This window comes from Equus asinus, chromosome 3, assembly GCF_041296235.1.
Source record: "Equus asinus isolate D_3611 breed Donkey chromosome 3, EquAss-T2T_v2, whole genome shotgun sequence".
Lineage (NCBI taxonomy): Eukaryota > Metazoa > Chordata > Mammalia > Perissodactyla > Equidae > Equus > Equus asinus.
The window spans coordinates 100188534-100215229 of record NC_091792.1 but is presented as its reverse complement, the minus strand read 5'-3'; the positions used below and the strand labels follow the sequence as shown (position 1 = coordinate 100215229).

Here is a 26696-nt window from a genome sequence, read left to right as displayed (position 1 = left end):
GATACTGAGAAGACAGTTTTTCTGTTGAAGTAACTGTAGAAGACTAGAGAAAGAGCTGCTATTCCCGCCTTTTTCTCAGGATTTACAAAACCCTGCCCCCTCTCACATGGAGCTGATGCCATTGCACATGACACACAGGCCTTTGCAGTTCTTGTAACAAGCCTAAGTCGGAGCAGACAACAGGGAGGAGATTTTAAGGGAGCCGCTCAGGAGCACTGAGGGAGGAGAGAAGCTGTATAGGAAAGCCTTCATTTTTTAGCATTTTTGAAGCAGGAAAAAGTTGATTTGGGGACTACTACCCTAATTGTTAGCGTTATTAATCTTGTCTTGCAATGATAAGGCTGAGATTTGTCATTTGTAGTCAAGGTGTAGATATCTGTGCTGGGTAAAGATTAAAGACATGGAATAAAAATCTCATCTTTAACATGTGTTAATATATGCTCATAATGCTTGAGACATTATGTAGCTATCAAAAATTTTTTTTAAATATGTTTAATGATACAGCAAAATGTCATATTATTATGTTAAGTAAAAATGTAGAATACACGTTGTATATAAAGTTTGACCTTTTGGCATGGAAAAAAGATTAAGCTGAAATGCATCAATATGTTAATAAGTATAATTAACAGGTAGTGAAATTCTATATAATTTTGTATTTATTTGTACTTTCATGCATTTTCAGAATTGCCTAAAATGATTGTGTATCTTTTTTGAAGATAGTAAAAAATTAATATTAAAATAGGAGCAGAATGAAAATTATAAGGCAGGAGTGTATAGAATTCAGTCAGACAGTTTGGCAGGGGGATAAACACGTACAAACATGCTTTGCCCAGCAGAGGAGAGGCTCACCAGTATGACGTTTCTTTTCAGGTGTCCAGTGCCACAGATGCCCACACTCAGCTGGAGAGCCGCGTGTTCAACATCGCAATCTTACCACAGATGCCTGACGCACCTAAGCTCTCTCTGGGAGCATCTCTCCACATGACCGTGAGTTGGGTGGGAGAGCTCGTGGTTTCCACTTGGAGGAGGCATGCTGATGGGATTTGGCAGACTGTCCTGTTTTTGTACCTGGTCAATGCCTAGCCCAGAACGCAGACAATACAGACAATACCAGCCCTGTAAACACATTTCTCATTGACTTGAAAAAGAGACTTAAACTTTCCAGAGTGAAAGGAAAGTTAAATGGAATCCATCTCGACCTGCCATCTGTTGCTGCTGTTCCTTTTATAGCATTCCAGACAGTCACAGGGCCTCTCCTTGAGTAGTTAGAAAGAATTTCAGGCTGATGTCCATTTACTCAATACCATCTGGGTATAATTGTTCAGCCAGTTATAGCTCCACCTAGCTGGAGAAATTGTTATGCCATGTTTTAGAAGCCCTATTAGAAGTTTCCTTTCTATTATAAAAGTTTCCTGGAGAAGGTGATATCTGTGCTGAATCCAGAGAGATAAGTAGCAATTATCCAAGTGAAAGTTCTCGGGGGGCGTATTGGAAGCAATGGAGAGGTCATGGCACAGGGCACTACCAGACGTCCAAACAGCACATGGAAAGACCCAGAGGTGAGAGAGAATGTGATTGCTGGGAAAACTGCAAGAGCTCAATAACACTAGAGAAATTAGGAAGGCAGAGGAGGCATGGTGAAGATATGGAGGTCAGTGAGCTAGATTGCAAGAGGTCTTGCATGGTGTGTGGGAAAGGATGTGGGCACATGGAAAGGTTTGAAGCGAGGTGACAGTTAAATTGGTACAGGCATGAAGCTTAGTTCGAACAATTAACAACTCCACTGTAACCCTATATCTAGGGGTATGTAATGCCAAAACCCCTCTTCTAGACAGAGCCACAAGCATACAAGACCTTGTAAATTAATCATTATGCATCCACGTTTTAGCTAGCGCCCACATAATTACACTGCAACATAGTGTATCAGCCTTGAGCCACAACAAAGAGAGCAGCTATAGTTTTAGAAATTATGGGTCTGGGGCATGACAGAGACATAAAGGGGGAAACAGAAAGTTTTTAATGAATAGCTGGTATAGGCATTTCCACCATAAACCGTAATTTAAAGAAATCATAATTCAGTAGCACCATAAAGTCTATAATTCATCATTCTGACTGGAGGGACTTGGATCAGAATTTTTTCTAAAGTGTAAAGAAAAATGTGCATACATGTTTCTTGCCAAATGCTAATGCAGTGTTATTTTGGGTTTTAGAGGGAAAAAATGGGCCAGGAGCCATGAAGATGGCAGCGCTCCTCCCCTGTTGCTGTGGATCTCTAGGGACCTTTGAAGTTACTTAACCTTTAGGGTCTGGGGTTGCATGTTTGCAAATTACGTCTGTCCTGTGTAACTTACGGTCAAAAAGGTTAATTTACCATGAAGTGTGGTTGGCCTACTCTTTCATTCCTTAAAATATACACTGTTTATATTTCCTTTGACGTTAATTACGGCCATTACTATAGGACACACTTATAATCTGACAAAAACACATTCTCAATTCAGTGATTCAAACTCACCTAAGCACACAAGTTTTGCACGTATTTGGTAAATACATTATGAATACATATGCTAAATACATATATGGCATCCACCTCTCCATTCATTCAGTCATTCAATCATAAATACTTCTGAGCCCCTAATTTATGCCAAGTGCCGTGGAAGACATTGGAGATTCAATGACCGTAAATCATAGTCTCTATTCTCAAAGAATTTAGAGACAAGCAAATAAATGAGCAATGACAATACAATGATAAATGCCATGACAGAGCCATGATATGGCAGCAATAAGAGGATATCTAGTCCAGTGGGGCATTGGGGAGGGTCATGGAAGGCTTCCTCTAGGAGGTGCACAGAGCTGGTTGAAGGGTAAATTATCTCTAGAGCAGGGTCTCACACTTCAGCCTGCGTTAGGGTCACCTATAGGGTTTATTAAATCACAGATTGCTGAAGCCCGCCCCAGAGTTTCTCATTCAGTAGGTCTGGGGTAGGGCTGAGAATTTGCGTCTCTGGCAAGTTTCAGGTGATACTGTTGCTGATGCTCTGCTCACCACAATTGAAGAACCACTTATCTAGACTAGAAATAAGGGGAGATTTATTCCAGGTAGATGAGCAGCAAGTGAAAAAAATATGTAGACACTGGAAAACATGACATGTTTGAGGAAGTACGGAGAGTTCCACTGGCTACAGCATAAATCCCTAGGTGAAGAAAAACAAGATATGAGAGTGGGATCATGAAGGACATTAAAGATAGGATGAAGTTTCCATTTTAAATTCTGTTGGGACAAGTAGGATATTGAAGGATTTCTAGCAGAGAAGTGACATGATCAGATTTTCAGTTAGGAAGATCATTCTGGCTGCAGGGTAGAAAACACCTTGGACAGGGGCCAGACAGGGAACAAGGAGGCCAAGAAATAATCTGTTGCAGTCATCTAGAACAGGAGAGGTTAGTGGCACGAACCCCATGCAATGGCAATAAGAATCAAGAAGTAGTGAGATCTCAAAGAGATGCTTGCACAGCCAGTAGCCAAGAGGTAGAAGCAGCCTAAATGTCCTTCAGTGGATAGATGGATAAAGAAAATGTGATGTGTACAACAGTGGAATATTATTCAACCTTAAAAAAGGAGGAAATCCTGTCATGTGCTACAATATGAATGAACCTTAAAGACATTATCCTAAGTGAAATAAGTCAGTCACAAAAAGACGAATACTAATGACTCCACTTATGTGAGCTATCTAAATTAGTCAGACTTTTAGAACAGAAAGTAGATGGTGGTTGCCACTGTGGGGGACAGTGGGGATAGAGATAGGGAGAGAGAAAAGGGGAATTGCTTATAAAAAGTGTGCTCATTTAGGACAGGTAAGAAGATCGGTAGATATTCTGGGTGGAAGATAAACCTTTGAGAATTGTTAATGGCAGGTAGTGATTAAATCCTCAAGCATAACTGAGATTCCACAGGAAAATTGTATAGACTGAAAAGCAGCTTCATTGAATACCTGTCTAAAGGGAAATTTGTTCTGTGGCCTTTCTGTAACTCTGTTATTCATCAAATATAAGCTCCTTGCATACTTATGTATATAAAAGATGTATACAGGTATGTATAATATTATAAGATATATATATAAACATGTGTGATGTATACATTTAGAATATGTATCAAATTTGGGCAAGGAGGTCTGAAAACATGCATATTTACCTATCAATACCCTAGCATACGTAGTGTACTATTCTGCTAATAAATTAATGGATTCCCATCAACTCACAGTTTTCCAAGTAATCCATCCACTCTTTGACTTAGAAGATCTTTAGGGGCAAAATCTTTGATTAATTAATCATGGTATCTTCCTCAGCAACTACCACAATGCCTGATATAAAGCAGTATCTCTTAAGGTGAAAGATAGAATATTTATTATTTCCATTTTCAGATGGTTGCAGTGCTCAGGGTTGCGTTGCCCATGGTCACCAGTTGAGGGAAAGGCCTTGAATAAGCCTTTCTTTCCTGGTTTCTTTTGTTTCCAGAATGATTGCTGTAGCAAAAGTTCTCTTAAAACCACTCCTGTTGGGACTGGCAGCAATCCAGTTAAAGCAGCTGATTTCTTTTGTGATACAGACTCACATCTGGACGTGCTGTATTTGTTTTATGGCTGCAGGCTTCAGTGTCCATGTTTTTTCTTGAGACCTTTCAGAAACTAGTAGAATTATTATCTGCATCTCTGGAAATGTTTCTTTATCCTTGGAATTTCTGTTGTGCTTTATCTGAGCTTTTCACACTACTTAGCATTTTCTACATTACAGCTATTTATGATTTTCCCCTACTAAAAACTGAAATTCCTTGAGATAAGGGTCTATATCTGATTCATCTTGCATCTCCCACAGCTCTTTGCTTGGTACCTTGCACATAGTAGGTTCTTACTAAATATTTCCTACATGAATATATGAACAAATTAATTTTGTTGTCCTAACTAAACTATTTGAGAACCTGATTTCTGGTAGGACCGCCATTTTACTTATTTGATCTTCTGCTCATTTTTTATGGGAGTCGAATTTCTCAGGCCCACCACGGGCTTTACTGCTTTGGTAGAATGGCAGTCAGCTTGTGAAAGTGATCTTTCTTTTAATGGAGGGTGAAATGATAATGTTGTTTATAAATCCTGACCTGGAAGTTTAAAGGTTTAAGACAACACACTTTGCTAAGGCGTAAGGGTTAAAATATTTGCCCCTCTAATTCTTTAAGTGACGCTGAAATACAATGAAAAGTATTCTAAAAAATTACTGATGGAGTTGTTTTAAGAAATATTTTTATTCTTTTATTTTATAGCTTAATATTTTCATAATATTTTTCATTCACTTAAATTTTTATCAAGTACTTCCATGTGCCCTGTGTTTGGTGCTTGGGATCCGTCCATGAATGAACAAAAATCCATGTTATCATGGAGTTTGGTTTCTCTTGGTGAGAAATAGACAATAAGTAATACACAAAATAAAGAAGTAACTCATATATTGCAAGTTAGTGAGAGTATTGTGGTAAAACAAAAAGTAGATCAAGGCCAAGGGGACTGGAAATGTAGTGGTGGGAGCAGGAGAAATCTAGATTGCAGTTTTAAATAAGGTGGTCAGGGTGGGCTTTATTAAGACAATGACATTTAAAGAAAGATTTGCAGGAGGCGAGAGAGATAACCAGGCAGATAGCTGAGGAAAGAGCATTCCAGGCCTAGAGAACAGAGGCACTGATTTGGAAGCATGCTAAGATGCTCAGGGGACAGCAAGGAAGCCACTTTGGCTGAAGCGAGTGAGTGAGGGCGAGAGTAATTGACATGAATTCACTGGGGTGCTAAGCCGGTGGTAGGGGCGGGGGCTGATCATGTGGCCCGCATAGGCCATTGTAGAGACTTAGCTTTTATTCTGAGTAAAATGGAGAGCTATTGCTGGGTGTCGACCAGAGGTCTCCTGTCCTCTTTAAAGGGATCGCCCTGGCTGCTGTGCTGAAATAGACTGTAGGGAGGACAAGAGAGCAGCTGGGAGACCATCCTGGAAATCCAGGGGAGAGATTGTGGCTCCCAGCAGGTGGTAGCAATGGCAATGGGGAGAGGCATTGGAGTCTGGATATATTCGGAGGTAATATGGGGATTATGAAAGCCATAATTCTGTAATCTTCTTTTCTTGACAGTTATTTTAATAAAAACGTGTCTTCTGTAATGATTTCTGTGAAATTTAATCTCTCATTTCTTACTATGTTTAATTGATAAATATTGAGTGTTTCAAATAGCCAGTATTAAAATTGATTATACTTTGATCTATCTCAACCTCAGTATTGCTGTCTTCAGAGAATCAAGTCCTTACTTTTTCTGCCAAGAGTCTATTTCTATTAGTAGAGAAATAGTATCCATAAATCCCATAATAAAATATCTATTATCTTAGCTGGAACATATTTCCCTTTGCCATAGTCCTGTGTCCATGGTAATTCTCTCTTCTTATCGCTTTATTGTTAGGGGCATGTAGATTTTCAAAAATATCCCATAATACTCAGCAAATTTTCAATTATTCTGATGCTTTTGAGATTAAAAGGGTGGCAAAGAGTACGGGACAATGTACTGAGCCTGCACTTTTTTGTCCATGTGTCTGTGCCCACATGTGTACACGTTTATAGACGGGTACACACAGTTGTGTGCTGTAAACACCATATGTAGGGCATATATTTTTAATTTGTTGTCCTTACTTGTTTTATTTTAGGGTGAGAGACCAGCTGCTATTTTGCAATTCTGGTATTCCTTGCTCATTACATTCCAGACCTGAGCAGTGGCCTGAAATATGAGTCTTTACTATAGGGGGGGTTGTCCTAACCTGCAAATGCTGCCTCTCCCAGGATGATCGTGCCTTGGGGACAATTACAAAGCAACTACAACCTTCAATCTTTTCATGGTTAAAAGGAAGAACACCACACCCTCCTCTATGAGAATTACTGAGCCCTACTTAATCCTTTCCTAAATGGGGAAAAGCCTTCTGAAAGAAGCAGAGCTTCAGACAGCAGGAGAGCGTGTCAAACTCCAACCCTTCGGGGATCAGTTAGGAAGAGCCTGCAACAAACTGCGTATTTTTGTTTTGTTTTATTAGCAGCATGTGTGCCCCAGGCTAGGGGCCCTTGCTTCTACTACTTTTCCCTTTTCTCCTCTCCACTCTATGTTTTTGCTGCTGTCCCCAACTTACTGTTATGCCTCATTATGATATTCTGAATCTCTCCTTTTTCTTTTGAGTATTGTCACTGTTAGTGGGTTATGGATGTACACAGGTAAGTGCGTAGTAAAAACTACATACACATTGGCCTTCTGATTAATTTCGCTTGACTCATTCATTGGATCTTGAAAGCTAGAAGAGAAAATCAGTATCTAGTTATTTTGAATAGTACAGTGGAGACAAAGAGAAATACTATTTTTATGTGTTTCAGTAAACAAATGTTTTTTAAATTTCTGAATTCAAATGGTAACCTCTTTTAATGTTTGAGGTGAGTTCATCTTTAGCCCTTTGAAATCATCAAAGTTAAAAGAAAAGAAAGAAAGTGTCATAGTTCTGGTTAGCAAGCTGTAGGGGAGGCGGCGCAGGGTTAGGGAGAAGTTCTTACCAGATACAACCTTAGCCCAGCAAGTTAGAGGAGCAGAGATGTAGCGATCCAGCTACAAAGAGAAGAATAGCAGCTGTGATGGCTCACTTTCATATGTGTTCCATGTTGAGAAAAGGGAGCATACTGGGACTCCCACAGCTTGCACCAACATAAACCTGGGGGCAGAGGGCAGGGGAGAGAGAGTTGGGTGCAAGAAGACCTGAAAAAGGCTCTGTAACCCTGTGAGCGTCCTAAGGCTGGGACAGATCTGCACTGTAACAGAGCAGAGTTCTTTTGAACTCTCAGAGAAAATTTTGCTATGTGTGACTAATTTAAAAACCCAGAGTGAGTTTTTTTGTTTTTTAAATAAGGTTTGTTTTTGCCTCTGGCTTTTGTTTTCATCACACCATGTTTTCCTTCTTCCTTCTTAAACTTTGTTTAGGCTCGGGAAGATGGCCTGACTGTGCTTCAGCCTCATTCCCTGTCCTTTGTAAACTCCGAGAGGCCAAGTGGAAAGATTATATACAATATCACTCTCCCTCTGCATCCAAACCAAGGTAAGATGTGCAGGAAATGATCTTCCGAGTGATGCTGTTGTCTTCTAGTTTGTTGTTGACCAGTCTTAAAAGCTCTGGTGTTTTGTCTGCTTCTACTTGTTGAAGATTTAAGGAGCAACAAATATTCGTACCCTTTGTTCCTGTCTTTTGAGTTTAGAACTAATTGGCAGAGAGACACTGTGGTTGGACAGATGGAGATGATGAATGTGTCAGCTTTGGTGCTGACAGAACTGTCCTGGAGGACATCGAGTGTATGTAACTTCAATCACTGGATTAAGCCCCCTGTCCCATGCACAGGCAGAACTGGACAGATGCAGGCACTGTCTATAGGGACAGAACCTGCCCTGGTGAGGTTGACAGGGGAGCAGACCAGTATGAGTACGTGCTAAGGACAAGGAGCTCTGCCAGAGAGCCCACAGTGGGATGAGCCACACGTACTCAGTTCCTTTCCCGATTAGATAAGTCATTCCTCCTCCATAGGGGAATATGGAAACGTGGAACTACAGTTGGAGGAGAGGTGGGCCCCTGGCGTCAGTCCCCAGCCTTCAGATCTCTTAATTTTGGCCTTATGAGTAAGTTTATTCCCAGAGAGGTGTGGCTGTTCCTCACGGAAAGGAGATCAGCTTCTACTAAGACAATTGTGCTCCCACATCTGAGGCTGCTCTCCCAAGCCCAACCACTGCCCTAGATGTGAGCCTTTCGCATTATCAAATCCCCTGGAAGAAACAGAAGTCTAAAAATTACATTCCATTGCCCTTTTTTTTTAAAATTTTTTTTGTTAAGGTTATGAAAGTTAACACCCTTGTGAAATTACAGTTGTACATCATTATTAGTCTTGTTGTAGGTACACCACTTCACCCCTAGTGCCCTCCCCCCACCCCCCTTTCCCCTGGCAACCACCGATCAGTTCTCTTTGTCCATATGTTAACTGCCACCTATGAGTGGAGTCATACAGAGTTTGTCTTTCTCTGTCTGGCTTATTTCACTCAACATAATACCCTCAAGGTCTATCCATGTTGTTGTGAATGGGACGACTTTGTCCTTTTTTATGGCTGAGTAGTATTCCATTGTATATGTATACCACATCTTCTTTATCCACTCATCAGTTGCTGGGCACTTAGGTTGGTTCCATGACTTGGCTATTGTGAATAATGCTGCGATGAACATAGGGGTGCATGGGACTTCTGGAATTGCTGATTTCAGGTTCTTGGGATAGATACCCAGTAGTGGGATGGCTGTGTCATAAGGTATTTCTGTTTTTAACTTTTTGAGGAATCTCCATACTGTTTTCCATAGTGGCTGCACAAGTTTGCATTCCCACCAACAGTGTACAAGGGTTCCATTTTCTCCACAGCCTCTCCAACATTTGTCACTCTTGGTTTTGGATATTTTTGCCATTCTAACAGGTGTAAGGTTATATCTTAGTGTAGTTTTGATTTGTATTTCCCTGATGATTAGTGATGATGAGCATCTTTTCATGTGTCTATTGGCCATCCGTATATCTTCTTTGGAGAAATATCTGTTCATGTCCCCTGCCCATTTTGTAATTGGGTTGTTTGATTTTTTATTGTTGAGCTGTGTGAGTTCTTTGTATATTATGGAGATTAACCCTTTGTCGGATAAATAACTTGTGAATATTTTTTCCCAATTAGTGGGCTGTTTTTTTGTTTCAATCCTGTTTTCCCTTGCCTTGAAGAAGCTCTTTAGTCTAATGAAGTCCCATTTGTCTATTCTTTCTATTGTTTCCCTCATGTGAGGGGTTATGGTGTCCAAAAAGATTCTTTTGAAGCTGATGTCAAAGAGTGTGCTGCCGATATTCTCTTCTAGAAGACTTATTGTTTCAGGCCTAATCTTTAGGTCTTTGATCCATTTTGAGTTTATTTTAGTAAATGGTGAAAAAGAATGGTTGATTTTCATTCTTTTACATGTGGCTGTCCAGTTTTCCCAGCACCATTTGTTGAAGAGACTTTCTTTCTTCCATTGTAGGCCCTCAGCTCCTTTGTCAAAGATTAGCTGTCCATAGATGTGTGGTTTTATTTCTGGGCTTTCAATTCTGTTCCATTGATCTGTGCATCTGTTTTTGTACCAGTACCATGCTGTTTTGATTACTGTAGCTTTGTAGTATGTTTTGAAGTCAGGGATTGTGATGCCTCCAGCTTTGTTCTTCTTTCTTAGGATTGCTTTGGCAATTCGGGGTGTTTTGTTGCCCCATATGAATTTTAGGATTCTTTGTTCAATTTCTGTAAAGAATCACATTCGAATTCTGATTGGGATGGCGTTGAATCTGTAGATTGCTTTAGGTAGTATGGACATTTTAACTATGTTTATTCTTCCAATCCATGTGCATGGAATGTCTTTCCATCTCTTTATGTCGTCGTCGATTTCTTTCAAGAAGATCTTGTAGTTTTTGTTGTATAGATATTTCACTTCCTTGGTTAAATTTATCCCAAGGTATTTTATTCTTTTTGTTGCGATCGTGAATGGGATTGAGTTCTTGAGATCTTTTTCTGTTAGTTCATTGTTAGCATGTAGAAATGCTACTGATTTATGTATATTGATTTTATACCCTGCAACTTTGCTGTAGTTGTTGATTGTTTCTAATAGTTTTTCTATGGATTCTTTGGGGTTTTCTATATATAAGATCATGTCGTCTGCGAACAGCGAGAATTTTACTTCTTCGTTGCCTATTTGGATTCCTTTTATTTCTTTTTCCTTCCGAATGGCTCTGGCCAAAACCTCCAGTACTATGTTGAATAAGAGTGGTGAAAGTGGGCACCCTTGTCTTGTTCCTGTCCTCAGAGGGATGGGTTTCAGTTTTTGTCCATTGAGTATGCTGTTGGCTGTGGGTTTGTCATATATGGCCTTTATTATGTTGAGGTACTTTCCTTCTATACCTATTTTATTGAGGGTTTTTATCATAAATGGATGTTGGATCTTGTCGAATGCTTTCTCTGCATCTATTGAGATGATCATGTGGTTTTTGTTTTTCGTTTTGTTAATGTAGTGAATCATGTTGATTGACTTGAGGATGTTGAACCATCCCTGTGTCCCTGGTATAAATCCCACTTGATCATGGTGTATAATCTTTTTCATGTATTGCTGTATTCGGTTTGCCAAAATTTTGTTGAGGATTTTTGCATCTATGTTCATCAGTGATATTGGCCCATAGTTTTCCTTCTTTGTGTTGTCCTTGTCAGGTTTGGGGATCAGGGTGATGTTAGCGTCATAGAATGTATCAGGGAGTGCTCCATCTTCCTCTATTTTCTGGAATAGTTTGAGAAGCATAGATATTAAATCTTCTTTGAATGTTTGGTAGAATTCTCCAGAGAAGCCATCTGGCCCTGGACTCTTATTTTTGGGGAGGTTTTTGATTACTGTTTCTATTTCTTTACTTGTGATTGGTCTATTCAGATTCTCTATTTCTTCCTGATTCAGTTTGGGTAGGTTGAGGAGTCTAGGAATTTATCCATTTGTTCTAGGTTGTTCAATTTGTTGGCATATAGTTTTTCATAGTATTCTCTTATGATCCTTTGTATTTCTTCGGTATCTATTGTGATTTCTCCTCTCTCGTTTCTAATTTTATTTATTTGAGACTTCTCTGTTCTTTTTTTTAGTGAGTCTGGCTAAGGCTTTGTCGATTTTGTTAATTTTTTCAAAGAACCAACTCTTTGTTTTATTGATCCTTTCTACTGTCTTTTTTGTTTCAATATCATTTATTTCTGCTCTAATTTTTATTATTTCCCTCCTTCTACTGACTTTCAGCTTTGTTTGTTCTTCTTTTTCTAATTCTGTTAGGTGTCGTTTGAGGTTGTTTAGGTAAGATTTTTCTTGCTTATTGAGGTGAGCCTGTATTGCAATGAATTTCCGTCTTAGGACTGCCTTTGCTGCATCCCAGATAATTTGGTACGGTGTGTTTTCATTATCATTTGTCTCCAGATAATATTTGATTTCTTCAATAATCCATTGTTTGTTCAGTAGCATGTCATTTCGTCTCCACATTTTTGGCCCTTTCCCAGCTTTATTCTTTTAGTTGATTTCTAGTTTCATAGCATTATGATCAGAAAAGATGCTTGATATTATTTCGACCCTCTTAAACTTATTGATGCTTGCTTTGTTTCCCAAGATATGGTCTATCCTTGAGAATGTTCCATGTGCGCTTGAGAAGAATGTGTAACCTGCTGTTTTTGGATGAAGTGTCCTATATATATCTATTAGGTCCATCTGATCTAATTTTTCATTTAATTCTATAATTTCCTTGTTGATTTTCTGTCTGGATGATCTGTCCATTGGTGTTAATGGGGTGTTGAGGTCCCCTACTATTATTGTATTGCTGTTGATGTCTCCTTTTAGTTTTGTTAATAGTTTCTTTACGAATTTTGGTGTTCCTGTGTTAGGTGCGTATATATTTATAAGTGTTATGTCATCTTGGTGGAGCATCCCTTTTATCATTATATGCCACCCCTCTTTGTCTTTCTTTATCTGTTTTGCCTTCAAGTCTACTTTGTCTGATATAAGTATGGCAACACCTGCTTTCTTTTGTTCATTATTAGCTTGGAGTATTGTCTTCCATCCCTTCACTTTGAGTCTGTGTTTGTCTTTGGGGCTGAGGTGTGTTTCCTGGAGGCAGCATATTGTTGGATCTTGTTCTTTGATCCATCCTGCCGCTCTGTGCCTTTTGATTAGAGAGTTCAATCCATTCACGTTTTGAGTGATTATTGAAACGTGGGGGCCTACTGTTGCCATTTTATCACTTGTTTTCCGGTTCTTTTGCATTTTGTCCTGATGGAGAGTTGTTACTTTGTGTTATCGTCCTTCTGCTTATCTCCTTTGTTCTGGATTTTGTAGCCCCTTTCCTTTTTTCGATTTTTCAGGAATGAGGTTCTTCCTGAGCATTTCTTGAAGAGGAGGTTTTGTGGCGATGAACTCCCTTAACTTTTGTTTATCTGGGAAAGTTTTTATTTCTCCATCGTATTTGAAAGATATTTTCACTGGGTAGAGTATTCTTGGCTGCAGGTTTTTGTCCTTCAGAGTTTTGAATATTTCATTCCAATCTCTTCTAGCCTGTAAGGTCTCTCCTGAGAAATCTGCTGATAGCCTTATGGGGTTTCCTTTGTAAGTTATTTTCTTCTGCCTGGCTGCCCTTAGAATTTTCTCTTTGTCGTTGACTTTTGCTAGTTTCACTACTATATGCCTTGGGGTTGGTCTTCTTGCGTTAATAAAGTTTGAAGATCTATTGGCTTCTGTCACATGAAGTTCCATCTCTCTTCCCAAGTTTGGAAAGTTCTCAGCTATTATTTCTTTGAACAGGCCTTCTGCCCCCTTCTCCTTCTCTTCTCCCTCTGGTATACCTATAATCCTTATGTTGCATCTCCTAATTGAGTCGGATAATTCTCGGAGAGTTTCTTCATTTCTTTTTAGTCTTAGTTCTCTCTTCTCCTCTGTCTGCAGCATTTCTATATTCCTATCCTCCAAATTGCTAATTCTGTCCTCCATATTATCGACCCTACTGTTCAGAGAGTCCAGATTTTTCTTAATCTCCTCCATTGTGTTCTTCATCTCCAGTATTTCTAATTGGTTCTTCTTCATAGTGTCAAGCTCTTTTGTGACGTAGCTCCTGAACTCATTGAGTTGTCTAGCTGAATTCTCTTTTAAATCATTGAGTTTTTTAATAATGGCAGTTTTGAAATCATCATCATTTAGGTTATAGATTTCATTGTCTTTGGGATTGTTTTCTGGGTGCTTATCATTTTCCTTCTGTTCTGGAGATTTAATATATTTTTTCATACTGCTTGATGGCGTGGATTTGTGCCTCCGCATAGAGATAGAGTTTAGTCGCTGCTTCCACTTGTTGCGACTGGTGTGTGTGTGTGTGGGGGGGGGGGGGGTGCAGCTGTTTAGACTGCACCAACCAGGAACCCTGTCAGCTGTTACTGACTGGACCTGAACCCCTCCTCATAGTCTGTTGTTAGCTCACCTAGCTGTGCTACTTTTGCCCCAGGGCCTTCCCGCCTTGCGATTGCCAGTCGGGACCTGTCCACTGGTGCTGTGCAGAGGCTTTCACTGAGTCTGCTGTAGGAACCTGGAGTTCCCCCAGGGCTACGTAGCCATTTCACCGGAGCTCCACTCTGCCCCACTCCACTCTCACAGGATCTCTGGGAGCCCTTTGCCTCGTCTGGGACACGGCCGGAGTCCGTGGGCCTGGCGGTGGCTTGTATGCTGCTGCCTTGTGGGGAATTCTGCTCTAGGGAGCTTCCTGGTGTTCTGAATGCTGGGCGGGGCCTCCCTGCCAATGGCGAGCAGAGGCCCTCCCTGCTGGGGGGGTGCAGGACCCTGGAGCATCCCCCCAGGCCACAGAGCCTGGTGTTGGAGCTCCACCCAGTCCCCAAGCACGTCCACGGGAAGTCCGGGCACCCCCTGCACCAACCCATGTGCCAGAGACCGTGGGCCCAGCAGCAGCTTGCGGTCTGGCGCCATGCTGGGGAATCCACCCGCTTGGAGCTTCCCTTTGTGCTGGATTCTGTGCGGGGCCTCCCTGCTAATGGCGAGCAGAGGCTTTCCCTGCCAAGGAGGTGCAGGACCCCGGAGCCTCCCCCCAGGCCGCAGAGCCGGGTGCTGGACCTCCAACCGTGTCCCCAAGTACGTCCACGGGAAGTCCGGGCACCCCTTGCACCAACCCGTGCGCCAGAAACTGTGAGCCCGGCAGCAGCTTGCAGTCTGGTGCCGTGCTGGGGAATCCACCTGCCGGGAGCTTCCCTTTCTTCTGGATTCTGGGCGGGGCCTCCCTGCTAATGGCAGCAGAGGCTTTCCCTGCCGGGGAGGTGTGGGACCCCCAGAGCCTCCCCCTAGGCCGCAGGGCCGGGCACTGGAGCTCCAACCATGTCCCCAAGCATGTGTATGGGAAGTCCGGGCGCCCCCTGCACCAACCCGTGTGCCAGAGACCGTGAGCCCAGCAGCAGCTTGCGGTCTGGTGCCGTGCCGGGGAATCCGCCCATTACCCTTTTGATAAAATCCAAAGAAATTAAACGTCTAAGTCATCCATCCTTTTTTTAGTCTCCTAAGTCATCGCTAGAGTTGTTCTCCCTACGTTGCCAGGGAGGAGATGAAGTTCTTTCAGACCGGCAGCCTGGGCCTTCTTCTGGAGAATGGCCATAGGTCTCCCAGCCCCTCAGAACTTGAATTAGTTCAACACCAAGCCTCACATGTGTCCTCCTTTTAAAGAGTTAATAGGACATGAAAAATTATCACAGTTCCATACCTGCAAAATTTAGAAACAACAGGCAAATCTGCAACCCCTAAAGCAGAGTAATAATTGCAAATCCAGTTCTTAGAATAGTCAAAATCCATGGCACTGTTGCCAAGATCATCAAGAGACTAAGGAGTTTCTGAAGAAAAGAGGGTAGATTGAGAAAAATCTCTTTACAGCCTCACCAGAAGACCAGTCTGTGCCATTTTTCCAGTGACGTTGACCTTTGAACTTAAACTCAATTGAGAGGATCTCATAATTATGGTTTAGTGTCTATGACTTCTGGAGGATTACCTAGTCTAAGCTACGTTAGGGGCAGTAGTTTGCATCTTCCTGTTGTTTATAGTCACTGAATCCTAGTGAAGAGTCTATTTGGGTTTCAGATTTGCGCTTTTCTTAAATAATTGGAGAATAGTAGACCAAGAACAACCTGAGAGCAGTTGTTCCTGAAGGATAAGAGACTCTCAAGTAGGAAAGGCATCTTTATGGCTCTGGTCAGATTCAGCCGTCAGAATTACTGGTCAAATTCAGCCGTCAGAATTACTGTTCATGCTCATGCCAAGTCTCTTCTTCCCCAGGCATCATCGAACACAAGGACCAGCCTCACTCTCCCATCCGGTATTTCACGCAGGAAGATATTAACCAGGGCAAAATCATGTACCGTCCTCCTACTGCAGCCCCCCACCTCCAGGAGATCATGGCCTTCTCCTTTGCTGGTAATGCTCTCTTCTTTATTTTGAGGCACTCAACCTGCTCTCTGTAGATCTTCATGGCCGGCTCTCCCTAACTCTTCCTGTAATCCTTCTGGACAGTTTGGTAGCACTGCTGTATAGCTATTCAAAATAGCTTGAGACTTGTGGGTCAGTATGTAGTTTGGGCTCAGGTCATCATTTTTCCATTTATTCATGCATGCAGGCATGCTTTCTATATATATTCATTTTCTGCTTCCTATTTGGCAATCGCTGAGTGAGATCTTGAAGATGTAGTAGTGAACAAGAAGAGGCATGAATCCTGTTCTTGGTGAGTTTTGGGATCTAGATGTAGAGACAGAATTTGATAAATAATCCCAGTAGTGAATGTTTAATTGCAGACTGAGATAAGAGCTCTGAAAAGAAAAAAGAATGTTCAGTGGTGGAATGGAATCTAATAAGACTGACCTAGTCTGAGGGTTCAGTGGAGGGTGCCCCAGAGAGAGATTCCCAGTGGAGGGATGGGTAGAAGCTAACCAGGCTAAGTGTGCATATTGGGATAATCAGGAGAACATTCCTGAAGGAAAGGCACATGCCCCATGTGAGGCCCTGGGGAGGGAGAGGATGTGGCGTACTGGGGATTAAGAAAAGTCAGTGTGTCTGGAATGTGGAGGGCGGAGCAGAGCAAGGATGAGCCTGGAGGGAGAGAGAGAGGCCAGACTGTAGAGGCCCTATAAACCTGTAGGGATTTAGATTTTTATCCCAAGAACAGTTAAGAACCTGGTGGAGGTTTTAAGATATGGGAAGAGGGCTTTTCATAAGAAATTCTTTGACTGCAGTTATGTGAATGGATTTGGGGAGGAGGCCAGAGTGGATGGATGGGTGAGGGGAATCTAGTGAGGAGGATCCTGCAGTACCTCAGGGAAGGTTCCATGTAGGAATGGAGAATGCAGCTGACCTTTTGGGATTAAAACCAGGATTTGACAGAAGGCATGTTTTTAAAGGAGGAGAAGACTGAGCCAAAGAAAAACTGTTTCTAATTCAAGCCAGTGTGTGCCCTTCCACTCAGCCAAGATAGCCTCCATCCTTGCCATTTCTTATTTCTCCCCCTGGTCCGGTAATCAAAGCTGCTGACTGGAAAGCAGGAGTTTTGAATTCCTACCCTAAATATTTCTGTGCCTTGGAATGACTCTAAAAATCTTGAAGCCTATTTCTTTCTGATCTTTAAGATGTATGTACCATATAACACGATTAATGTAGAGTATTAGTTTTATATAGTAGCTTTATTCATACAGAACAGCTGGTGATTTCTTATGGTGAGTTGAACATCGGTGAAATAATTTTAGAGTTACATTTTAAATGGTGGCAAACATTTAAAGTAATATTTGCCATTATTTATATAAATGCAATTGTCTAGAAAATGATTAACTCAATTAGACTGAAATTCTCTAAGGGTGAGGGCAGGCCTCTTCTTTAAGGAGTATCCCCAGTGTTTAGTAACTGGGTAACGAATAGACAGTGAAAATGTTCATGGTTCTCCAATCCCTACTTACAAGAAATTTGGGACATCTTGGGATTAGAGAGAAAGAAAACATGTCAGCCATGGTTGAAGTTATTTCTGTATCCGCTATACTTGCCTGAGTTCTTAGAGCTTTTTTAGAGAGAGAACAGAGTCCTGTCCTGTATAATCTATGGGATAAATGCCGCAAGATAAATCTCTCACATCGTTACAGTGTGTAAATCAATGTCCCAGGCATCACTCAATTCTACAATGGAATTGACCCACCAGAGAGCCTGTCAGTGATATACAACATCACCCACATTCACTGATTTGTAGGATTTTATATACTGATAAAATGAGATCTGAATGAATGTATCATAAATCATTCTAACTGCTGTGATATAAAATTATTCCACTGTGTGGTTCTTTTTGTTACTTAAAAGTAGTGCTGGCACTATTAAATTCAGCATAATATTAGCATACGAACTGGTGATCTTTCCTTAAACCATAATAATTTAGATTAAAACATCGTTTACTTTTCTAACCTCTGCCCCATATTTTGTACCTTCCCCATCTATTTCTGACCTAAAAATGTTTAACATACTGATTTTCTGGTTTTTTAATATACTGATTTCTGTCTTCTGTTCTTTCAGGTCTCCCAGAATCAGTGAAATTCCACTTCACAGGTGAAGATTTTAATCTCAATTTTATTAGAAAATGGAAATTTTCCCTTCCCTATTAGTCCTTTCTTTTTGTTCTCTTCATCATTACTTTTAGCTATTTTCTAAGAACTACTTAACGGTTACATAAGACAAGTTTCTTCCCAAATAATCACATGGCTAGTTAAATAGTAATAGCTTAACTTTGTAGTCAAAGGAAAAAATAATCCACCAATGATCCTAAAGATCAGTGTTGTTTAAAGCCCCATTTCAACTTGTCCTAATATCTGTTAAAAAGAGGTAATAGTGGTTAAGATCTTAGACTCTGGATCCAGACTACCTGGGGTTCAGTATGCTCTGGGAAAGTTTCTTAATCTCTTTGTGCCTTGTCTATCAATGCGGATAATAAATAATAATTACATATAGTCATACTTACAATACAATACACTTAACAATGGGCATACATTCTGAAAAATGCATCATTAGGCTATTTCGTTGTTGTGCAAACATCATGGAATGCACTTACACAAACCTAAATGGTATAGCCTACTACACACCTAGGCTATATGGTACTAATCTTATGGGACCACTGTGGTATATGCGGTCTGTTGTTGACCAAAATGTTGTTATGTGGCACATGACTGTATATGTAAAGCTCCCAGGGCAATGATTGGCACATAATCATCCCAACATGATACTCAGCTAATGAATAGTGGTTGTATATAGTCCTGAATAGAGCCTTTCATTGAATGCCTTACTACTGGAGGGAAAAGTGTTAGGACCCAGAGAGTGAGTTGTGCAAGTTGTGTGTAGAAGACCTCAGCATCCCAGCTTTAGTTCATAGTGCCCTAGAAGCGGAGTGCCAGTAAGTAAAAGCAGAGTCAGACGTACTGTCTATGCTGGGCAAAAAAGGGATAAGCTTTCTTGTTACGTCTAGAGTGAGTGTGGTTGACCATGAATGGCATGTTTAAATAGCTGTTTAGTTGGGATTGACTGTTCCATTAAATCAATCATCCGGATGTCCTGTTATATTTCATGTAGGGATAACTCCTGGTGGGAGAGAAAGTCACCTCCCTCAAACTCCCAGGCCTTCCTTTCTTCTTTGAGGGTTAAAAATCACACTTGAATCAACAGTAAATTTTAGTGTTGTGTCATTGTTTTTTAAAACATTTTTTATTGAGATATAATTGACATGTAACATTGTATTAGTTTCAGGTGTACAACATAATGAGTCGATATTTGTATATATTGCAAAATGATCACCACTATAAGTCTAGTTAACATCTGTCACCATATATATATAGTTACAAAATTTTTCTTCCTGTGATGAGAACTTTTAAGATCTACTCTCTTAGCAACTTTCAAATATGCAATACAGTATTATTAACTGTAGTCGTCATGCTGTACATTTTATCCCCGTGACATTTATTTTATAACTGTAAGTTTGACCACCTTCACCCATTTCACCCATCCCCCACCCCCACCTCTGGCAACCACCAATCTCTTTTCTGTATTTATAAGCTTGGTTTTTTTTTTAATTCCGTATATAAATGAGATCATATGTTATTTGTCTTTGTCTGACTTATTTCCCTTAGCATAATGCCCTCAGGGGCCATCAATGTTGTCACAGATGGCAAGATTTCATTCTTTTTATGGCTGAATAATATTCCATTGTGAGTGTGCATATATATATGCATGTGTGTGTGTATATATATACATACCATATTTTCTTTGTTCATTCATCTATCAGTGGACACATAAGTTGTTTCCATATCTTGGCATTTGTAAATATTGCTGCAGTGAACATCGAGGTGCAGAAATCTTTTCAAGTTAGTGTTTTTGTTTTCTTTAGATAAATACCCAGAAGTGGAATTGCAGGATCATATGGTAGTTCTATAATTAGTTTTTTGAGAAATGTCCACACTGTTTTCCATAGTGGCTGTACCAATTTACATTCCCACCAACAGTGCACAAGAGTTCCCTTTTCTCTACGTCCTCTTCAACACTTATTTCTTGTCTTTTTGATAATAGCTGTTCTAACAGGTGTGAGCTAATATCTCATTGTGGTTTTGATTTGCATTTCCCTGGTAATTAGTGATGTGAGCACCTTTTCATGTACCTGTTGCCCAACTGTATGTCTTCTTTGGAAAAATGTCTATTCAGATCCTCTGTCTGTTTTTTAATCAGATTGTTTGGGTTTTTTTGTTATTGAGCTATATGAGTGCTTTATATGTCTTTTATATTAACCCCTTATCAGATACACAATTGGCATTTATTTTCTCCGTTTCGGTGTGTTGTCTTTTCATTTTGTTGATAGATTCCTTTGCTGTGCAGAAGCTTTGTAGTTTGATATAGTCCCGCTTGTTTATTTTTGCTTTTGTTGCCTTTGATTTTGGTATCAAATCCAAAAAATCATCACCAAGGCCAATGTCAAGGAGCTTACCACCTGTGTTTTCTTCTAGGAGTTTCAGGGTTTCAGGTCTTATGTTCCTCTTTAATCCATTTTGAGTTAATTTTGTTGTATGGCGTAAGATAGGCTCCAGTTTTCTTCTTTTGCATGTGGCTGTCCAGTTTTCCCAGCACCATTTATTGAAGAGACTGTCCTTTTTCCATTGTATATTCTTGGCTCCTTTGTCATAAATTAATTGACCATATATGCGTGGGTTTATTTCTGGGCTCTCTGTTCTGTTCCATTGATCTATGTGTCTGTTTTTAAGCTGAAACCATACTCTTGATTACTGTGGCTTTGTAATGTAGTTTGAAATCAGTAAGTGTGATGCCTCTAGCTTTGTTCTTCTTTCTCAATATTGCTTTGGCTATCCGGGGTCTTTTGTGCTTCCATACAAATTTTAGGATTGTTTGTTCTATTTCTGTGAAAAATATTGTTGGAATTTTGATAGGGATTTTATTGAATCTGTAGATTTCTTTGGGTAGTATGGACATTTTGACAACATTAATTCTTCCAATCCATGAGCATGGAATATCTTTTTATTTTATTTGTGTCTGCTTCAATTGCTTTCATCAATGGTGTATAGTTTTCAGTGCACAGGTCTTTCACCTCCTTTGTTAAATTTATTCCTAGGTATTTTAGTCTTTTTGATGCAATTGTATGTGCGATTATTTGCCTAATTGATCTTTCTAATAGTTATTAGCGTATAGAAATGCAGCAGGTTTCTGTATATTGATTTTGTAACCTGCAACTCTACTGAATTCATTGATTAGCTCTAACAGTTTCTTGGTGGAGTCTTTAGTGTTTTCTATATGTAAGATCATGTCATCTGCAAATAATGGCAGTTTTACTTCTTCCTTTCTGATTTGAATGCCTTTTATTTCTTTTTCTAGCGTTGTGTCATTGTTGATATTAACCCAGTTATCAACTCACTTCTAGTGACAGACTTCCAAATAATTCATACAATTAGTAATAATATGCAACAGATTATAATATTTTACATTTGACAAAACAGTTTACAATATGAGTTGTCTTATTTAATCCTTATAACAATATTGTAAGGACCAGTATTATTTTTAGCATTTTAAACCTGAGGAAATTAAGGGTCATTAGAGTAAACAATTTGCCCAGGTGTCCGCACATGGTAAACAGTAGGACCAGGATTTTAATACAAGTTTCTGATTCTGTGTGTGGGTCGTGAAAAATAAGTATCATGGTAGTGTGCCAGTTCAGTTTCCAAGCCTCAGCTTTCACCTGAAAGCTTGAATAGTTGAAGGGGTAAACTATTAACTTCTCCAGAACTTTAAGTTAAATGATCCTTGAACCTATTATACAGTGTAAAAGAAATAGACCTTGGGCTGACCTTAAATTAATTTATCTTGTTTCTGCCTGAGGTTCCTTTTTTTTTTATTGTTGAGTGATGTTTTAAGAATTTATTTTTTGAGCAGTTTTAGGTTTAGAACAAAACTGAGAGGAAAATACAGAGATTTCCTATATACCCTCTGCCCCTACACATGCACAGACTCCCCAATTATCAACATCACTCACCAGAATCAACCTACACTGGCGCATCATAATCACCCAAAGTCCGTGGTTCACCTTAGGGTTCACTCTTGGTGTTGTATATTCTATATGTTTGGACCAATGTATAATGATGTATATCCGTCATTTACATATCACGCAGAGTATTTTCACTGCCCTAAAAATCCTCTGTGCTCAGCCTATTCATCTCCTCCACTCCCAACACTGGCAACCACTGATCTTTTTATTGTCTCTTTATTTTTGCCTTTTCCAGAATGTCTTATAGTTTGAATTATACAGCATGTAGCCTTCTCAGACTGGGTTATTTCACTTAGTAAGGTGTCTCTCCGTGTCTTTTCATGGCTTAATAGCTTATTTCTTTTTTTTTTTTTTTTTTTAAAGATTTTATTTTTTCCTTTTTCTCCCCAAAGCCCCCCAGTACATAGTTGTATATTCTTCCTTGTGGGTCCTTCTAGTTGTAGCATGTGGGACGCTGCCTCAGCGTGGTTTGATGAGCAGTGCCATGTCCGTGCCCAGGATTCGAACCAACGAAACACTGGGCCGCCTGCAGCGGAGCGCACAGACTTAACCACTCGGCCACGGGGCCAGCCCCTAGCTTATTTCTTTTTAGCGCTGAATAATATTGCATTGTCTAGATGTACCGCGGTTTATTATTTGTTCACCTACTGAAGGACATCTTGGTTGCTTCCAAGTTTTGGCAATTATGAATAAAGCTGCTATAAAGATCCATGTGCAGGTTTTTGTGAGGACATAAGTTTTCAACTTCTGTGGATAAATAAATACCAAGGAGTGCAATTGCTGAATCAGATGGTAAGAATATGTTTAGTTTTGTAAGAAACAGCCAAACTGTCTTCCAAAATAACTGCACCGTTTGTATTCCCACCAGCAATGTATGAGAGTTCCTTTTGCTCCACATCCTCACCAGTATTTGGTGTTGTCAGTGTTCTGGATTTTGACCATTCTCATAGGTGTGTAGTGACATCTCATTGTTTTGATTTGCATTTCCCTGCTGACATATGATGTGGAGCATCTTTTTATATGCTTCTTTGCCATCTGTATGTCTTATTTGGTGAGGTACCTGTTAGTCTTTGGCCCATTTTTTTAATTGAGTTGTTTGTTTTCTTATGTTGAGTTTTAAGACTTCTTTGTACATTTTGGATAACAGTCCTTTATCAGATGTGTCTTTTGGAAATATTTTCTCCTAGCATGCAACTTGTCCTCTCATTCTCTTGACATTGTCTTTCACAGAGCAGAAGTTTTTAATTTTAGTGAAGTCCAGCTTATCAATTATTTCTTTCATGGATTGTGTCTTTGGTGTTGTACCTAAAAGGCATCACCATCTAGGTTTTCTCGCATGTTATCTTCTAGGAGTTTTATAGTTTTGCATTTTACTTTTAGGTCTGTGATTCATTTTGAGTTAATTGTTGTGAAGGGTGTAAGAGGTTCTTTTTTTTAAGGAGGAAAAAATTTGGAATCTGGTGGGAAAGAAGCCATCTCCTTTAGGAGAGTTCTGAGGGAGAGAACTTTCACTGGGCAGATAATGAGCTAAGGCAGCAACAAGCCCAAGCCCTGACATTAACCCTTAGAATGAGGGCAAACAGCTCACTTGGTTAATCAGCTAAGATGAGAAGGAAAGCTGATAATCCTGATGTGGCTGCTTCAGGACAAGCGCAGATGCTCTTCAGAGCTTTTCTGAGCAAGGTAAACACACGTGGTGAGTGGTGCCCGCAGGAGGCATGTGACCAAAAGAGGCAGTTTGACTCTTTCTCAGGGAAATCAGAAACATTGCTTAAAGAGAGGGCTAGACATGCAATTGCAAACATTTTGATTGTAAGTTCTTAATATTTGCTTGCAAAACCCTTCACCTGTGTGATATATTTTCTTGATATGTAGTATGTACCAGAAAATAGCTTTCTTCCATTTACTTACGGAGGCAAGGATATACCTTGGTCACGCTGACAGCTGTGTGGTATGACCAAAGCTCTTTAAGATTTAGGGCCCTTTCTTTCCTCTTCTGTAAAGTAATGATGTTGAAGCCTCCCTGAGGCGCCCCCCACTTAAAAATAAAATCAATGTAAAAGATAAGAAATAAAATTATATTTTGCAATTATTTTATTTAACATAGAGGTTCTTCACCTAGAGTCCAGGGACTTCAAAGAATCTTGAATCCACTGAAATTTATGGAAAAGTTTATATGTGTGTCCCCAAACCCCCCAAAGTTAAGAGTAATCTGTCTCTATCTTTGATGATCCAGAGAGGGGAAGACTGAGCCTAAACAAAGAAGCAGTGGTGCTAATTCTGACGTTTGACAGAATGACCAGAGCCTAAAACCTTCATTCTTACAGGGACAATGTCTTCTCTCCTTCAGTAGGGTTATTTCTGGACTTCTCTAGGACATGGAAAGTACCTTGTAAAATCAAGCCATATCTTTTAGATCTATCCTCAGGGAAAAGGCAAATCTAAAACCTGAGTGGACTCATTACTGGGAGTCACTGAGCAGTGCTTTATTTTGCTTAAATAGAGGTCAGATTTCTACTGACTTGTTGCTAAGTCCAGAAGAAAGTGAAGAAGGTAACTTGTTTCTTATAACCAACCCATGTGCAAGCGTATTACACATTTTAAATAATCAACAGTACAGATTTCTCAAAGCCCCTACAGACAAACACATCGAGTTGGTGGTACAGGTATTCTTCTAAACCTGGCTGTTAGAGAAGGGAGGATGTCTTAAGGTATAGGGAAATGGAAATAAGAGTCAAGGGCCAGGCAATTCTGCTTTCATTTCCCTCAGGTGATCAGTGTTCACTTGGATGTCAGATAATCCAGAGAAATAAAATCTTAAGGTCACTGTTTTATTTACAAAGGTGTCTTCCAGTTATTGCCTTGTACATAATGACCAGGTAAAAATGGGTCTTCTTACTTCCAAACAACTGCCATTAGGGATATTTGTATGGGTATTTTCTGTCCTTTTAAAAAATTACCATCAGGGCCAACCCAGTGGTGTAGTGGTTAAGTTCATGCACTTTGGTGGCCTGGGGTTCATGGGTTTTTCCTGGGCATAGACCTACACACCGCTCATCAAGCCATGCTGTGGTGGCGTCCCACATACAAAATAGAGGAAGATTGGCACAGATGTTAGCTCAGGGTCAATCTTTCTCACCAAAAATATGTATAAATATATTGTCTAATGAGACATATACATGTCATTTCTAAGAGATTTCCTGAAAGAAAATATTTCTCTGGAACATTGGAAGAAGGAATTGAATCAAAAAATAATTCCATAAATAAAAGCCATTACTAGCATCATCTAAGAGTGCATATTTTGTATTACTTTCCTTTCCACTAACATTTAACATCACCTTTTTGTGAAACTTGCTTCTTAGAATGACTGTTATTATGATCCTTTAGCCTTTTTGTTACTCGGTAGAAAAAGCTTTATTAGAATAGCCCACAGTATCTTTCTTGCTTGCTCACTTTTTCCATTTGTAAGCATCTCTTCAAAGTATTAAGTTAATCTAAAAAAGCTACATATTTATGGAAATAGCCTGAAGGTGACCAGACTACAAGTTGATTTGTATGTGTGTGTGTGTGTGTGTGTGTGTGTGTGTGTGTTTACCCTTTCTAGTTTCGGATGGAGAGCACACAAGCCCAGAGATGGTCCTCACCATTCACTTACTTCCCACTGATCAACTCCCGGCCGCGTTCCAGGTCACAGCTCCATTGCTTGAGGTCAGCCCAGGCGGCAGCACTTCGATAGGTAAGAACTGGGAGCCTGAAAGAAACATGGCTTTGGAAATAGGACCATATTTCAGCAATAGTCCCTGTTCAGACCTCTTAATGGTTACCAAAAGGTAGTGACCTCCTCTTCCAGAAGTTGCAGGCATTCTCATCCATATCCTTCCTTCTGCCCATTTCTATGCAAATAGAAGTAGCACAGAGAGAAGGAAATAAACCCTTCAGAGGCCAATGCTCAGTGATGGAATTTATTTTCCAGCCTCCAGGAGTTTGATTTGTTGCCATCACTAAAATATAAAGTATCGGAGAGCAGAGGGGAGAATAGACGGGAGCGGTTTCGATGACTGCTCTTGTTTTCTATTGAGAATGTAAAGAGCAACAGGAGGAATGACAGATCACAATAACCTTCAGAAGCTGTGAAGAGTTAGAGTTGGCCCAGTCCTTTTGTATGTGATTTTGTTTACTTATTAATATACTTACTCTTTAGAAGTTTATTCTTTTACCAAGAGCATCTTAAGAGCAAACAGTGGATATTGTGAGTTTTGTCGGATGTGCTAACAGATCCTTAATCAGTTTCTACATGTGGATATTGGCCTAAAGTTAATTATCAGATAACCCACAAACCAGCCATACATACAAAGACGATTTCACTTTTACCTTACTTTGTCACTTCCGTGATGGCCAGAACAGCCACTATTAACACAACTTGGCCCTCCTGTGGATTCAGAGAAAGAAG

The 26696-nt window shown here is 40.0% G+C and overlaps 1 protein-coding gene across 3 annotated transcripts in view; it reads left to right on the top strand.

The window, feature by feature from the left end:
• FRAS1 (Fraser extracellular matrix complex subunit 1) overlaps positions 1 to 26696 on the top strand; it is a 419525-nt gene that overhangs the window by 292854 nt on the left and 99975 nt on the right. For all 3 annotated transcript variants that reach the window (XM_044766202.2, XM_044766201.2, XM_014865057.3), the window contains 5 exons: positions 871 to 987; positions 8031 to 8145; positions 15967 to 16104; positions 18232 to 18264; positions 25851 to 25982. In XM_044766202.2, the coding sequence (XP_044622137.2) occupies positions 871 to 987; positions 8031 to 8145; positions 15967 to 16104; positions 18232 to 18264; positions 25851 to 25982 (535 nt within the window). The remainder of the gene's footprint in view (positions 1 to 870; positions 988 to 8030; positions 8146 to 15966; positions 16105 to 18231; positions 18265 to 25850; positions 25983 to 26696) is intronic.